The following is a 15919-nucleotide window of genomic DNA, read 5'->3' as shown; positions in this document are numbered from 1 at the left end:
TGATTTTGCAGATAAAATAAACGGTCAACATTTGTCAACGGTGTAGTTGGAGGGGATAATACAGAGACGCTTTCAATGCACACCTCAAGAGGAGGTTATTCAAAGTAACCCTTTGGAGATAGTAGGAACTACATGTAGTTGCTATGTCGTGCAGTTGGATCCATGACAAACACCCAACATTTGAATGCAGCCCTTGACTACTCCCTTTGACTGCACTACACCCTCCAACTACTTCTGGTTTAAGCGTGCCAAACGGATCCTTAGTAAATGGAGGATGTAGTAATAGTGTTAAAGTGATACAGTTTGAAAAAAGATTGACACTGATAATTTATTTGGCGAAAGTGGTTATTAATTCGAAGTGAGATTAGAAGAAACTGAAATATCATTGAGAGAAGCATTAAAATTTACACATTAATTAATTAAGGGAGGATGCCAAGTCTGTCTTTCTTGAACATTATTGTTACTCTGACTACTAGCATTAGATAAAAAATAATGTCAATCCTCAAAATGATTAATAATATTATCAGATATGTTGGTTACATTAATCTGTATAGTATCAAAATTCTTAGAGCAGCTTTCCTTCTATATATACCATGTTATGAAACAGGTATATTCAAATCTTTTAAAACCAACCTGCACACCAGAAATGCTTGCACTGAGAATACTACATAACCAATTATGAAGGTTATAATTACTAGCGGTTTGATAATATTAGAATTAACTTTATTCCATATGCTAATGGCAACTGGACAATCAATAAAGAGATGCTGAACCGATTCAATTTCGGCACCACAAAGAGGAAGTGTTTTTGTGCCTAGTTATCCCGACCAACTCGCCTTAATAGACATCCAAGAGTGAAGACATCTCCACAGAAAATGTTGTATTCTAGGTGGTAGTTTTATCTTCCAAAAAGATTTCCAGTTCACATTCATATTATTTCTAGTAGGGCAATTAACTAGAGACTTATCCAGAATAACTGTATAAGCAGTTTAGCGAAGAAACAACCATTATGAATAGGGGACCATATAAGTTTATCACATCCTTCGAAATGAATTCTAATTATTACAGTACTCTTATCAAAAGGATATCGAGAGTATCTAGTTTCCAAGAGTGGGTATCATTATCTATAAGCTGACAAACATGTTGCATATGGGTAGAATTGTTAATAGAGTCTGGTGATTTGTTTCTACTTGGCGTCCAATTATCCTTCTAGATTGATATATGTTCTCAATCTCCTGTTTCCTAGACATAATATCTTTTAACAATATCAAAACCCTGGCAGATGCCTTTGCAGACCCACAAACCCTGTGAGGAAAAAACACCATTAGGAGGATTTGTACTACTAAAATATTTGCAAGTTAAAATTTTTACCAACAACTCATCCTGTTGATTAAGCATTCTCCAAGCTAATTTAGTGAGAAGTGCTAGATTCAAGATATTTGTCCTTCTAATATTCAGGCTCCCTAAAGATTTAGGAAGAACAACATCCAACCATCTTTTAGGATACCCTTATTTTTCATCTTTTCCCCACTGTCATTTGAACTGAGTCCATGTTATCTGTGATTGTTTTAGGCATAGGAAAAAGAGAATGATACCCATAGTCCCTAACACAGACTGTATGAGAACAGTTTTACCAGGATCAGCAACAACTTACCTTTCTAAGTGGCCAGACTGAACTTATATCTATCAATCAAGTGAGAAAAAGATTGAGACTTATCCCTTTGAAGAAGGAGTGGCACACCAAAATATTTCTCTTGCAATGTCATTCTCTTTATTTGAAGGATATTAGATATGGCATTCTTAACATTACCTGGGACTCTAGGGCTAAAAGCAACAACAGATTTATCAAAATACAGCTTGACCAGAGAATTTACTAAATTGATCAATAATAGAGGCTAAGTGATTAGCTTCTCTACTTCTAGCTTTTATGAGGACTAAACATTAATTTATCTTCAAAAAACAGGTGAGCGATTGGAAGACCATCTTTTGTTACCTTGAAACGATGACTTAGATTAGAGCCTTCAGTAGATTTTAGAGCTCTAGAAAGTCCAGGTAAAACGAATATTCTTTTAAACAACACCATAAGGCATTTTACCTTCTATTATTATCTTCCCAATCAAACAAAAATCCCATTCTCCATCTTCTGTTTCTTCATTAGTAGACTCATCTGGATTCAGTAGAATTGACTCATTATCTGATTGCAGTTCCAAAGTAGTTTTTTGAACCTCATAGCTATAAAGAAATTGCAGTGCTCGAACTTTGAACAATCTAGCCACTAGTTTTGTTCCCAGCCATATTTTTTATTTTCTTCAAAAGGTAAACAAGGTGAATAGGTTTCTGACTTTTACAACTTAGAATAGTACTACTAAAATTAGGGTTACTGAAAATAGGATTGAGATAATATTTTTGTGAATTAATCATCGAGAGATTTTTGGGATCGGTTAAAACTGAAAAGGCAGGTATATGAGTTGTTTTTGACCAAAGATGAGAGAGGAATACCAAAATTTCAAATTTGTAACGGGCTATATATCTTCTGCTACCACGAGTTAGTTTATCCTTGGTTTAATCAATGATGAACCAAGATTTTTTCAAGAAGATACCAATAGCAATGAGATTTACAGTAAAAACTTCAGCTTCAATAAGCAATAGAACTACAACAACAAACGCAATAATCAACACTTGATACAGGCCAACGCCATTTTTGGACAAACAATTTGTAAACACAAAGTGAAGAAAAGAGTTTTAGTTAGACATTTCAACTTTGAACACAAAAGGCTTTCTAATTAGATTTGTTGTAAAAACGAGCAAATCTGTGAAATCAAATATAAAGGATAAGAGGAAACATAGAAAAAGAAACAAATAAAGAGTTAGAAATGATTTCACTGTAGCATCTAGATGGGAGGGAATTGAAAAATTCGAAAATTGGTTTAACTCAGTCAGTCGCCTACTTTGCAGAGAAGAGAGAGCAAACTCCCTCACTTATTCATAGCCAATCATCATCACCTAAAATCAATGGCAACATTGCACATCTTGGTTGTAATCTTGGGTTTATAACTTTCTTTAAACTAGCAAAAACTCTTGATATATGTCTTACAAATTTGTACCCATTTCTTTATCCTGAACATATCCTTTAGCTATGACAATTATCCATAGAGAACCATCACACGATCCATCATACCCATTGCTTGTCGTGCGAACAACTTGGGTCATTGAACAAAGATGATGTATTTTTTAGCTCTTTGTATGGCCTACCCAACATGTGATGTATTTAGTTATACTGAATTTTTCAGTTAAAGCATATGTGTATTACGCTAAAAGTTGATCGAGATGATAAAGAGAGGTTTCGAAATTGTTGTTGTTGTTTTTTTTTAATCACTACCTAGTCTATGGAGTAATTCATTAGGAAGATGGAAGAAAATATAATAGTTTTAATTTATTTGAAAACTCAATGTCAGTCGAACTAAAGGTCAGGGTATGTGGTAAAATATAAAAATCCAGCTTACATTTTTCTAACGGTTAAAGTCAGTCTACGACCCTAACACATCAACTGCATCTTCTACGCCCCAGGCCCTAATTAGGCATTAAACATACTACCTATTTACAAAATATCTCTAAATATAACTTTATTATCTACCGTTTTGATTTTGAGTGGTTGAAAATATATTTATTAAAGGGTGAAATTATTCATCTTGCAACGTGTTTATTTTTCTACGAGAAGTATATCATTTTCATTTACAAGATTATTCTACAAAAGAATTAATTATTTATATGTGAAAAAACTAGCATTGAAAATGTTAAATCTTATCAACAAGATTGATGGATCACTTAATTACCAAATTTAAGTACAAATATATTAAAAGATAAACTAGGAAAATTAGCAAAGAATAGGGCATGTTCGTGGATAATGCTAGAATGACAAAATCTCATAAGACAAGGTGATCCGTTTTCTCCATAGTGTATTCATTATTTACACAGAGATTCTTCCGCTAACCTAGCAAACCTGGAAAATTCAAACAACGTCAAAGGGATCAACATATCCTTTAAAATATGGGAGATCTAATGCTCACATTCAACCAATATAATTCCTCATATTTAACTAGGCATCTAATCACAACACGGAAGATCTAGCACTCACCTTTTTATTCCTTACTTTAAAGACTTGTTCATCAAGCTAAAGTCTGGATGACTACATGCATAACTCCAACATGCAGGTTAGTACTAATCAAATCCTCACTCATGCCAACTTTTAATCACTTAATGCAAATACAACATCTTCCTATCAATATCCATAACAAGCTAAACCGAATTTGTAGAAACTTTTTATATATCATGATTCATATATCAGAAAACTACACCCATTTAGGTGCGATAAATTAACCAAATCAAAAACTCAAGTTAGGAATTCGAAACAGTGAGAAACATAATAAGAACAATCTTGGACATTTCATGATCAACCAGACTCCATCTCGGACAGCTTATGTTGAGAAAAATACCTAAAATAACAACCAGTATTTTCCCAAAATTTATGCACATACTCAAAAGCAAACTCACAATGGAAACAATTGAACTCTCTTATACCTATTACAAACAACATATCTTCCACCAAATTGGAAACGGAAAAACAACCCCCTATCATGGAATGTTGGATCCCTCAAGCCACACCACCAAATATAACAAGTACGATACTTTTCAAATAGTGGCGGAACCAATTGATCCAATATCACAACATAGGTTCATGAGAATTTAGCCCATTTTCCCCTCGACGACATTAAGAATTATAAACATCCACATTCCTATGGATGAACAACCTAATAATATCATATGGTCACACACAAAATCGGATCCTAGATAACTGCCTCTGGATTCGAATGCTTAAACCAGAATATCAACCAGACAAACTATCTTCCCAATACCAACTTTCCTTAGACTTTCCCATATCCACCAAAAAAAATTATCTTTTTTTTGTGGAAAGAAATATTGAAGAATTACCACCTTCAAAATCCTCAACAGAATACATCTCACCAGTTCCAGTTCCTATCCAAGATGCAATGCGGCTCTACAAACGGCTATCCATATTCTCTTACAATACCAATTTGTCAAGACAACATGACATATTCATTTCATGCAACTTTCATATAAATCATATCTTTGATGAACTCCCAAATGACAAACCCATAGATTTTACAGTTCAAAGCCCCAACACCCATAATCACATCCTTTTGTTTTCTCTTATGGACTTTATTGATAACCATAAATAAACTCATCTATTGACAAAAACAACAAATACTGACAAATATTTTTCAAATAGCAATTGCCACAAGAAAATCCAGTACAACTCGACCAGTCTAATGTTGTCAGGTATCTTGCATCTAAGCAAAGTTTTTTATCCCTTCATTACTAACGGTAACCACTAACTTTTTTTTCGAAAGAATTAATCATCATCTTCTAACTCAGACCATTTTTTGTTAGTCCAAGTGTAGACCATTGAGTGTACACAATCTACACCTTTTTTTTTTTCAATAACGGAGAATTCATTCCATTAATGGCGAAATAAGGTTACATCATCAAGAACATCAAGAAACCAAAATAAAAAGTATATAGTAAGAGAACAAGACCAAAGGTTCCAATAAGGGAAAAAAAAGAAACATCAGTGTAATGGAAAGTGAAATGAAATGAATAACAGAATTCAATGCAGGACAGTACTCTGACATTACAGTTATATAGACAAAAGCTGTAAAGGAAAACTCTGTGACCAATCTAAATTGTACACATGTAGAGACAGCAGTGGTCAAACCAGATCAGATTACACATGTACAACACACATGTGTAACTACCAAAGATAGAAAGTTTAAGAACAGACTCTATGAAGTTAAGGGCACCACCATTACCCCCCCCCCCCCCTCAAACTGAAGTGCAGATGTATGAACTTGCAGTTTGTCTCTGAGATAGCTGAATCTGCGACCATGAAGAGCTTTGGTGAAGATATCAGCCACCTGCTCAAGTGTGTTAACATAAAAAACATCCAAAGCTTTAGATTGTACTAGTTCTCTGATAAAATGATAGTCCAGAGAAACATGCTTCATCTTACTATGTTGAATATGATTAGATGCTAAGGAGATTGAGCTAATATTGTCACAATCCAACCTGGGAATAGCTGGTAGGGGAAAATGCAGATCATTAAGGAGAAAGCAAACCCAAACAAGTTCTGCAGCACTATGAGCCAGAGTCCTATATTCTGCCTCAGTGCTGGATCTAGCAACTGTACTTTGTTTTCTAGATGACCAAAAAATAGGATTATTACCCAGAAAAATGCAGTAGCCACCAGTTGACCTTCTGTCATCAATACTACCAGCCCAGTCAGCATCGGAAAAACCTCGTAAGAAGGAAGAACCCTTTGTGAAGTGAATGCCATACTCAATTGTACCTTTGACATATCTCAGAATTCTTTTGACTGCTTCAAAGTGAGTTGTAGTGGGATTCTGCATAAATTTACAGACTTGATTGACAACATAGCAGATGTCAGGTCTAGTCCATGTCAAATACTGAAGAGAACCAACAATTGACCTGTATTCTGAAGGATCAGGAAGTGGAGTTCCATCTGATTTGCTTAGTTTTACAGTAGCTGAGGCTGGGGAAGAGCATGCTTTGGCACCAGTCATATTAGTCTTCTTCAGTAGGTCAAGTGCGTACTTTGACTGAGATAGATGCAGAGCTGAGGCTGTTCTCTTATCTTCCAACCCCAAGAAGTAGTGAACATTGCCTAAATCTTTGATAGGAAAACTTGCTTTGTAGTTGAGTGACAATGTTTTTCAAATGATTTGGATTGTTACCAGTAAGCAATATATCATCCACATAAACTAGGACAATAGTGATAAAAGAACCAACTTTGTGGATGAATAAAGATGTATCAGCATAGGAAGTAACAAGGCCAGGATAAATAAGAGCTTGAGCAAGTTTAGCATACCATGCTCTGGGTGCTTGCTTGATTCCATAGATAGACTTATGAAGAATACAAACATGGTTGGGATATTTATGACTGATAAAGCCAGGTGGTTGAGCCATAAATACCTGTTCTTGTATATCCCATGAAGAAAGGTATTACTTATATCAAGTTGAGTAATGGACCAGTTGTACTGAACTTCTAGAGCAAGAACAATTCTCACAGTGGTTGGCTTGGAAACAGGACTAAAGGTTTCTGTGAAGTCAAGACCTGGTTGTTGATGAAATCCCTTTGCCACTAGCCTTGTTTTATGCTTGTCTAGTGATCCATATGCATTGTATTTGATCCTAAAGACCCACTTGCATCCAACTATATTTTGCTCAGGAGAGGCAGGCACATAAGACCAAGTGCCAGGATTGATTAAATCATCTTGTTTCTGAAACAGGGCCACCTTCCACTTTGGACTCTTTATGGATTGAGAAAAACAAGTTAGAACTGGAGAAGCCTTATCACTTAAGAAAGCTGCGGGCAAGAAATTTTTAGTGGAAAACATAGTTTTAGGTTTAAACACACCTCTCTTTGCCCTAGTAATCATGGAATGATCATTTTGGGGAATGACTGGCGATGATGGAGTAATTATAGATGCCGCAGGAGTAGTAGGAGTAGCAGACTCAGTGAGTGTAGGAGCATTAGAAACATCTGAATGAGGAATGATTGCTTGGACAGTAGCAGAAGGAGTAAGTGAGGAAAATGTTTTGAAAGGAAAACTAGACTCATTGAACAAGACATGTCTAGAAATATAGACTTTACCAGTTGTGAAATCATAGCACCTATAACCTTTGTGGTAAAGACTATAGCCTAGAAAAACACAATGTTTGCTTCTAGGCTGTAACTTATTGGATGTATATGGCTTCAGCCATGGAAAACAAGAGCAACCAAAGACTTTTAAAAATCATAATTGGGAGACTTATGAAATAGGAATTCAAAAGGAGACGCAAAGTTTAAAGCTTTTGCTGGTAATCTGTTAATTAGATAATTGGCAGTTTGAAATGCCTCAACCCAAAAATTTGCAGGGAGACCAGATTGAATCAAAGAGTTCTGCCAATATCCAAAATATGTTTGTGTTTTACCTCAGCAACACCATTTTGCTCAGGGGTATTTGGGCAACAAAAATCATGAAGAATTCCTTTTTGAATAAGAAAGTCTTTAAGAAGATTGCTAGTGAATTCACCACCATTGTCAGTTCTAGCACATTTGACAGACAAAGATAGTAAGTTTTCAATTTGAGTGACAAAATTAATGAAAACTTGCCTGAAATCAGATTTATTAACTAGTGGAAAGATCCAACAATATTTTGAGTATTCATGTACAATATTAACATAGTAGTATGAGCGATAAATAGAACTAACATGACAGGGACCCCATAAGTCCATATGAAGGAGCTCTAAAGGCTGAGTATCTAAAGTACTAGAGAGAGTAAATGGAAGTTTATGCGTTCTTCCCAGTTTCCAATCATTACAAAATAAAGGTTTACTAGAAACTTTTGGCAGTTGTAAATGATGACAGAGTCTTTGTAAGGTTTGAAATGATGGATGTCCAAGTCTTTTGTGTAGGATGTCATTGGTGATGAGAGTAATGGAGTATGCAGCAGGAGCATTGTGTGAAGTAAATTGAATAGGATAAAGACCATTTTTATGTGGCCCTTGCAAAAGAATCCTCTGAGAGGTCAAGTCCTTCACATAAAATCCAAAAGAATCAAAAGTTAATGAACAATGGTTATCTGTGGTAAATTTGTGAACAGACAAGAGATTTTGAGAAGCTTTTGGAACAACTAAAACATTACTTAGAGTAAAGGATTGATAATCCACATGTTTTAAGGAGTGGCCAATATGAGAGATGTGCATACCTTGGCCACTAGCTGTTGAAATCATCTCAGCACCATCATATGGAAAAGAGTGTGTGAGACTAGCATCATTAGAAGTAATGTGGTTGTTAGCTCCACTCTCTGCATACCAGGGAGAATCATCAAAAATATCTGCAGCTACTAACATGGCTTGAAGATTTGCTGGTGGAGGCTTGCGTTGATATAAGAAATTAAGTCTTTGATGACACTCAGTAGCATCATGATTCTTGCCTTTACATATTTGACAGGGCTCAATTTCAGGAGTAATACCTCCTCCATAAGAAGGTATGGAGAAGAAATTGGGATTTGGATGTCTGCCACCACGACCTCTTGAAGCACCTCTATATTATCCTGAGTTGGAGTATGAAGGTCTAGGAGGATAACTAGAATTAGGTCGGTACTGCTGATATTGCTGAGCAGCAAAGGCTTTGGCCCCATAATCAGTTTTAGTGTTGTTGACAACAATTTCTTCATTCATAAGCAAATTGAACAATTCCTTGCTAAATACTGGAGGATTACGAATTCGAATAGAAGTAGCAAAATAATTATATTCTAGAGGCAAGCCTGATAAGATAGTTCCCACCATTTCAGTATCTGAAATCTGAGATCCTGCAGCTGCAAGTTGATCTTGAATGTTTTTGATCTCCATAAGATATTTTAATACAGAACTATTCATCTTGAGATATTGAAGCTTGGTACGAAGTTGAATTACATGAGTTGCTGAAGTGTGAGAAAATCGTTCTTGAATGCTAAGCCATAATCCTCTAGATGTATCAGCACCAGCAACATAACTAATTACAGAGTCAGATATTGTTGATTGTATCCATAGAAGAATAATAGTATCTTCTGCAATCCAATCTTGATATTCAGCTAGTTGAGCTCTTGTGTTACCTTGATCAGGACATGGAAAAGATCCATCGATGAACTTTTCAACCTGCAATTTCTTAAAAAAAGGTAACAATAAAGCTTTCCAGGTGATTAAAGTATCATCCTTAAGCTTTAAAGGAATGCTATTAGCAATAATATTGAGCAGAAGTGTGGAAATACGAATATTAGGTCGTTGATCCATTGTATGAAATCAAGATTTGCGGTAAAACTGAAAACACAGAGAGATAGAAATCAAGAAATTGATGATGATGAGAAACAAATTGATCAAGATATGTGAATGAATCTTGATGAAAAACTAATGGAAAGATCGAAAATAAAAGTAGATATGAAAAGAATTTCAAGAATCGAAAGATAATAAATACGGTGAGAAGAGATCTTCACCAAAGCCTCGGTTGTACAGAATCAGAAAACTAGACAAAGAATTACAGAGTTTTGATAAAGAGAAAAAAAATCACCATTAGAGGATCAAAAAAGCTAAAAGCTTAACATGCTCTCGGTACCATAATGGATAGTGAAATGAAATGAAGATATACAGGACAGTATTCTGACATTACAGTTATATAGACAAAAGCTGTAAAGGAAAATTCTGTGACCAATCTACATTGTACACGTGTAGAGACAGCAGTGGTCAAAGCAGATCAGATTACACATGTACAACACACATGTGTAACTACCAAAGATAGAAAGTTTAAGAACAAACTCTATGAAGTTAAGGGCACCACCATTACAGTGTAGATCAAATACATGTACGAGAACAAAGTCGATTGAATCGGAGAAGGAATGGTTTCGGACACATAAGTCAACCATTTTGTTTGATTGTTGTTGTCTTCTACAACAAGAAGTACTCTTAAATCAAAATACTGATAATCTCATATTGTTGTCCTTAGAGATAAACCTTTCAGCCGTCATATTTCTTCGCATGTAAACTGAAAATCCAACCCTAACCAAACCCAGTCATTAAACTGAAGAAGAATTGCTCTGAAAAGAATAAAACCGCACTATTAAAAGGAAGATAACAAGCACCGTTGAAGGGTAGACAACAAGCACCATTAAAGGGCAGAAACCTTGTTGTAAAGCAAGAGAAAAACATTAAAAAAAATCTAAAATAAATCCTAACAAACTATGAAATCTAACTGAGAACTGGAAAATACACAAATGAAACGGGATAATTCTGCGCTGAGAGGGAACTGCGTCGTCTGTTTTTTTTTTCCTAAACCTAATCGCTAGAGGAGATCCACACCTTAGGTCTTGGGGTCGTAAACTCTTGAGTAAGTCTATATTCACTTCGGTTTTTTCACTGAAATCCCCACCAACAGAGACAATTGTTGGGGTTCGCTCTTGCCCATACTAATCCCAATGCTGAAAATGCAACGTGCTATCTGTTCAGTTTCCATTCGGGTAAAAACTAAGTGTAAACTTCGGTTTGTGTAGCATCGTTGTAAAAAAATTTTGAATGAAATCCACAAGGAAATCAAGTACAATTATTGTTGAATGCCACATATTGAATAAAACTATAAAATAGTCCCAGAAAGGTTGTGGATAGGTGGTGTATGCATGGTATATTATCGGTATGCATCTTTTGCCCTTCACCCTCCTTTCCTTTGCTCAACTTTTATAGAAATTTCGTAGATCAGGTTTCCAAGAAAATATAGGAATTACTCACTGAATGAGCTCCCTGTTCAGAGTCTTCAGACCACTCTTTTAGATTATTTCCTCACGCCAAAACCATTTCTGGTTCCTACAGTTTTACTAATCAACCTCAATTCCTCTCGGACCCGTTATCCTTTCTCTCCCTATCTTGTTATAGGGACGTCATGGTTTATTAGAGGGACGACAATGTGATAATAGTGGCCTTCTGGTTGGTTAGGAGGTGTCCAAATGGTTTTGTAAATTGTCTAGATCACCTTCCCCATGTTTTAACCTAAATCATTGAAAATCTGTTTTCTTTCTTCTTCTCTTCTCCTCCCATCAACCGTAACCTCCATTAAAACTCAAAATTTTCATCATCTTCGATTAATCAGCGATTCGAAAATTAATCAAGTATAATGACTTATATGAGATATGTTATGAAAAACCAAGTTAGGGTTTAGTTTACTTTATTCGATTTAAGTTTAATTTCTATCAGAAATTAGGGTTTTAGGTGAAAATTGAAATTCAAATTTCTGGGTTTATGTGAGTTACGGTTGATTTTAACTCTATTACGAACCGTAACTGGAGAATTTGATGTTGTTACGGTTGGTAATAGTTCAATTACCAACCGTATGTTCTTATATCTGAGAATTTTCTTCAGTTACCGTTGGTATCGAGCATTTGGTTACCAACCGTAACTCAGTTACGGTTGGTGTCGAGCATTTGGTTACCAATCGTAACTGAGTTACGGTTCGTATCGAGTATTTAGTAAACCGTAACTGGTTTTACAATTGGGTTTTCCCCAAATTTAACCAGTTACGGTTGGTAGTTCATCTTTTACGAACCGTAACTATGAATTATGGTTGGTTACGAGCAAAATGCCAACCATAATTAGCTCTGAAAATGTAAGAAATTGAATTTTTTTTTATGTATTTGAGCAACAAAAAGCTAGTTGGGACTAATTTAGAAGTATACCTGATCATTTTCAGACATTGGGTTTTCACTTTGTTGGTTAATTTCTTCAATTGATTGAGATTGACCTTCACCTTGGGTTAAAACTTCTCTACCATCTCCAATTTTCTTTTTTTTTTAAAACTCTAAAATCTGATTTTGTTTTGATTTTGAGTTAATATAAATGAAATTAATCATTAATATTAAACTTGATTATCATCACTAAATTAGGTTATCAATTATGAGGGTTAATTTGTCATTTCCAGTTTTTTTGACAAGGGACATCTTGAATGATCATGTAATGATCCTTTTGGTCCCATTAGAATGTCACCCCTCTAATAAATCATGACGCCCCTATAACGGGTTACTTCTCTTCTTTTGATTTTCTTACTAATTTTTTTTGGTTTAAAACATCACATATAAATGAACAAACCAAGTATTTGAGTATTCCGCTTCCCGTTCCTCCAGCTATATTGTGACCCGCTTTTCTTTTCTCCATTAAATTAATTTTGTTTTTCCTTTGAAATGAAAAGCGAAGACACACAATCTAAGAGACGTAACATGTTTTTGAGTACCATTTCAGCACCATACTATACAGCTTGTACTTCATTTAATAATATTGACTCGCGGATATCATAACTTATGCTCAAGTGTTAAATTAGTAGGAAGACAAATATTTTTACCCAAATTCTCTCTCTCATGACATCCTTCACATGTGATTATGTTAATATCAAAATGTCCCCACTTCATTGAACTTTCATTTCCTGCTTGTTTGTATGCAGAATTGTAAATGATATTCCCTTATTTCCCGCTACAACAAACATGCATACGACCAACATGCTTACAGCTTATAATTCCCAAGTCTAGGACTCAAGAGAAAAGAGAAAATCAAGTTGAGACAGACAGATAGTGAAAAGCCAAAAACTAACAACTCACTCCACTACAACCGCAACAGATTCCCTCTCCAATCAAAATCCTAATACCTCGTTAACATAACCATATACTATCTTATTTCTATCACTCACGTAAGTTCCCCTACAACTCGTGATCACTGCTTTTATATCTCTCAACTTTTTCTTGAGTAATTCCTAGTCCCTACAATTCTAATCTAAGCACTATCTTCAATTATAGAGCTAAAATGATTCTGATTAGTATGTCACATTAGCCATACACATCCACTGAAAATCACATACCAACTTGATAACGAGACACTGAAAGGAAAAGTGAGAAATTTTTATAGTACCTTTTTCTAACATCAGAACAAGTTCAGTAACCATACCAAAAAAGTGACAAACAAACAGAAACCCTGAAAATTTACAGTGGTGGGTATGTAACAAAAAGACGAAAAAGGACTCTAGGTTTGTCATTTACCATCACGTGACCCGACAAGTGACAGAATAGGTCAAAATAGGAAAACCGTCGATTCTAAGTCAGTAAAAGATAAAAACTACAAAGGGTAAAAAAGGTAAATAACATTCTAGTGAGAGGAACAGAAATCACTGGTGGAGAGAGCGACGAAGATGTATGTTTGTCAAAGTGGAGAGAATCGACGGCTAAGGGCATGTTTTCTTGATCAGGACTGCATTTAGATTCATGTGGGTGCGCACTATACATGATGGCGCGTAATACAGCTGACACTGTTGGTATATACGCTGTTTTGTTTCTTGCAAGCAACCATGTCAATCCCATTAGCTTACAATCTCTGCTGAACATTTTATTTGCCCTTTCTGTCCCTATTTTTGTTGCGTTCTTCTCTCCTGTCAACTGTTCCACCAAAGGCCATTTTCGTCATTAACAATACAAATTGTAATTATCATAAACAAAAAGTATTCAGCAAAATTAAGATCACTGAAATAGCTAATTTGCAAAAGAAAATAAAAAGGAAAATCTCCATGAAATCCTTGCTGTTGTTCTCAGAATCTCAAAAATTGGCAAAGTTTTACTCTTTTCCGGTGATTTTTATGAAACTTTTTCGTCTTTTTTCTCCATAAAAACGGCCATTCACACCTCGCATTGTACCCCGTTATCACTAGGCAAAAACCCTAAAAATAATGCCTCAATAATTCTTGTACCAAATCCACTGTTATATTTTTAAAAACAATTTATAGCATCACCCATTATCTTGTTCTTCAACAGTTCAATCGATTTCGCTAAAGTAATTCAACGTTATAAAAATTATTAGAAAAAAAATGATTGAAAAATCAGAAACGAGTAAATACCTTTTGAAGAGCACCGAGACATCTAGTACAACCAGCATAAGAAGAATTTAGACAATTATGTTCTAAATTCTTAACAGCAGAAGTAGGAATAGCAGAAGTAGTACCAGTAGCATTATGATGAGAAGCTGATGAATTCGTTGTTGTGGTCGAAGAAAGATTGAATGCAGCAGGACAAGATAGTGAAGTAATTTGATGAAGACGAATACCACAAAAACAGAGAATAGCATCGCAAGTAGAATTAGGTTGTGGAATATGAATATTACGATTTTCAAGTGAAGTTTGGAGTGAATTAACACATTTAGTTGAATCATCAGGCATCATTGGATCAAGATCTGATGATGAAAATGGTGATCTTGATGATGAATTAGTATTAGTAATAATCTGTAAAGCTGATCTAGCATGAGCAGCAAATAACCAAGCAGCTAAAACAGGACAACAACGACTTCTATCCAAGTTATGACCACAAGCTTCATTAACACCACCAAAAAGTTCAGCAGAAAGATCTAGATGACATGTCTTTGTTTGTGTTTGTACTGGAAATGCTGGTACTGTATTTGTTGGCATCGATGCTGAGTAGTTTCCTGGTTTCAATGGCTGTTCATGTCCATCATTATCATCATCACCATCTGATGATGTCAAAGACGAAGGTATTTCAGTTTGTGATAATGATGAAGCTACGAAAAGAGAAAAGAGAATCAAGAAAATGAAAAGAAAGTGATGAGTGAGTTTGAGTTCCATTATCTTCTTTCTTCAGTTTTAGAAGATTTTGTTGAATATCCTGGTTTTTGAAAATAGAGTAGAAAAGAAGAAGTTTGATGGAAATTGGAGGATTCAAGAGAATCTTACTTTTCAGAAAAGATATGGTGGAAGGAAAGTAAGAACTCTGAAAGGGATAGAGTTTAGGCTACTACTACTAACCAGAGAGTGATAAGAGTGAAAGAAAACATGCAACACAAGGAGTGAGTGGGTAATATATAGCATGATGCGCACCACTGTCACGGAGAAAGACTTACACTATTTAAAATTATTAAATGTCATGTTATTATTATTTTAACTATAAAAAGGTAGCTGGGGCTCACAAGGCAAATAAGCCTCGGATTAGTTTCTCATTTCATCTCCCATGAGAAACAGAGGTTTTTGGAGAAAGTTGGTGAACGGATTGGGGACTGTCCTAGAATGGTCACAGGCTTCAAGTTTTGTGGAGGCGAAAGTTACATATTCCCAGCAGTAAAAATGAAAGTTACGTCTTAGGCTTTTAGTTTATTATACGGCCAAGATTCCTCCCGGCCCCAGCTCAAAAATAGCATTTTTGCAATTGGATTTTGCCTTTGAATAGTATTTTTGCTTTGGGCTTCAATTGTCTGTTGATGGGGTCTGTATGTGTGTACT

At 35.3% G+C, this 15919-nt stretch overlaps 2 protein-coding genes across 2 annotated transcripts; both read right to left on the bottom strand.

Annotated features, from left to right (window-relative positions):
- Positions 1-9189: 9189 nt before the first annotated feature.
- Positions 9190-9912, bottom strand: LOC113290857. The gene has a single exon (XM_026540446.1). It carries the CDS (start codon positions 9910-9912, stop codon positions 9190-9192), a length of 723 nt encoding a protein of 240 aa, XP_026396231.1.
- Positions 9913-13523: 3611 nt separating this feature from the next.
- Positions 13524-15489, bottom strand: LOC113287765 (uncharacterized GPI-anchored protein At4g28100-like). Its single transcript, XM_026536601.1, has 2 exons — positions 14531-15489; positions 13524-14075 (listed from the first exon to the last, which is right to left on the bottom strand). The coding sequence occupies exons 1-2, from the start codon at positions 15266-15268 to the stop codon at positions 13737-13739; spliced, it is 1077 nt and encodes a 358-aa protein (XP_026392386.1). The 5' UTR covers positions 15269-15489; the 3' UTR covers positions 13524-13736.
- Positions 15490-15919: the final 430 nt, after the last annotated feature.

This window comes from Papaver somniferum, chromosome 6 (assembly GCF_003573695.1).
Source record: "Papaver somniferum cultivar HN1 chromosome 6, ASM357369v1, whole genome shotgun sequence".
In the NCBI taxonomy this organism is placed as follows: Eukaryota; Viridiplantae; Streptophyta; class Magnoliopsida; order Ranunculales; family Papaveraceae; genus Papaver; species Papaver somniferum.
The sequence above is the reverse complement of the archived record's forward strand: the minus strand, read 5'-3'. Positions and strand labels throughout refer to the sequence as shown.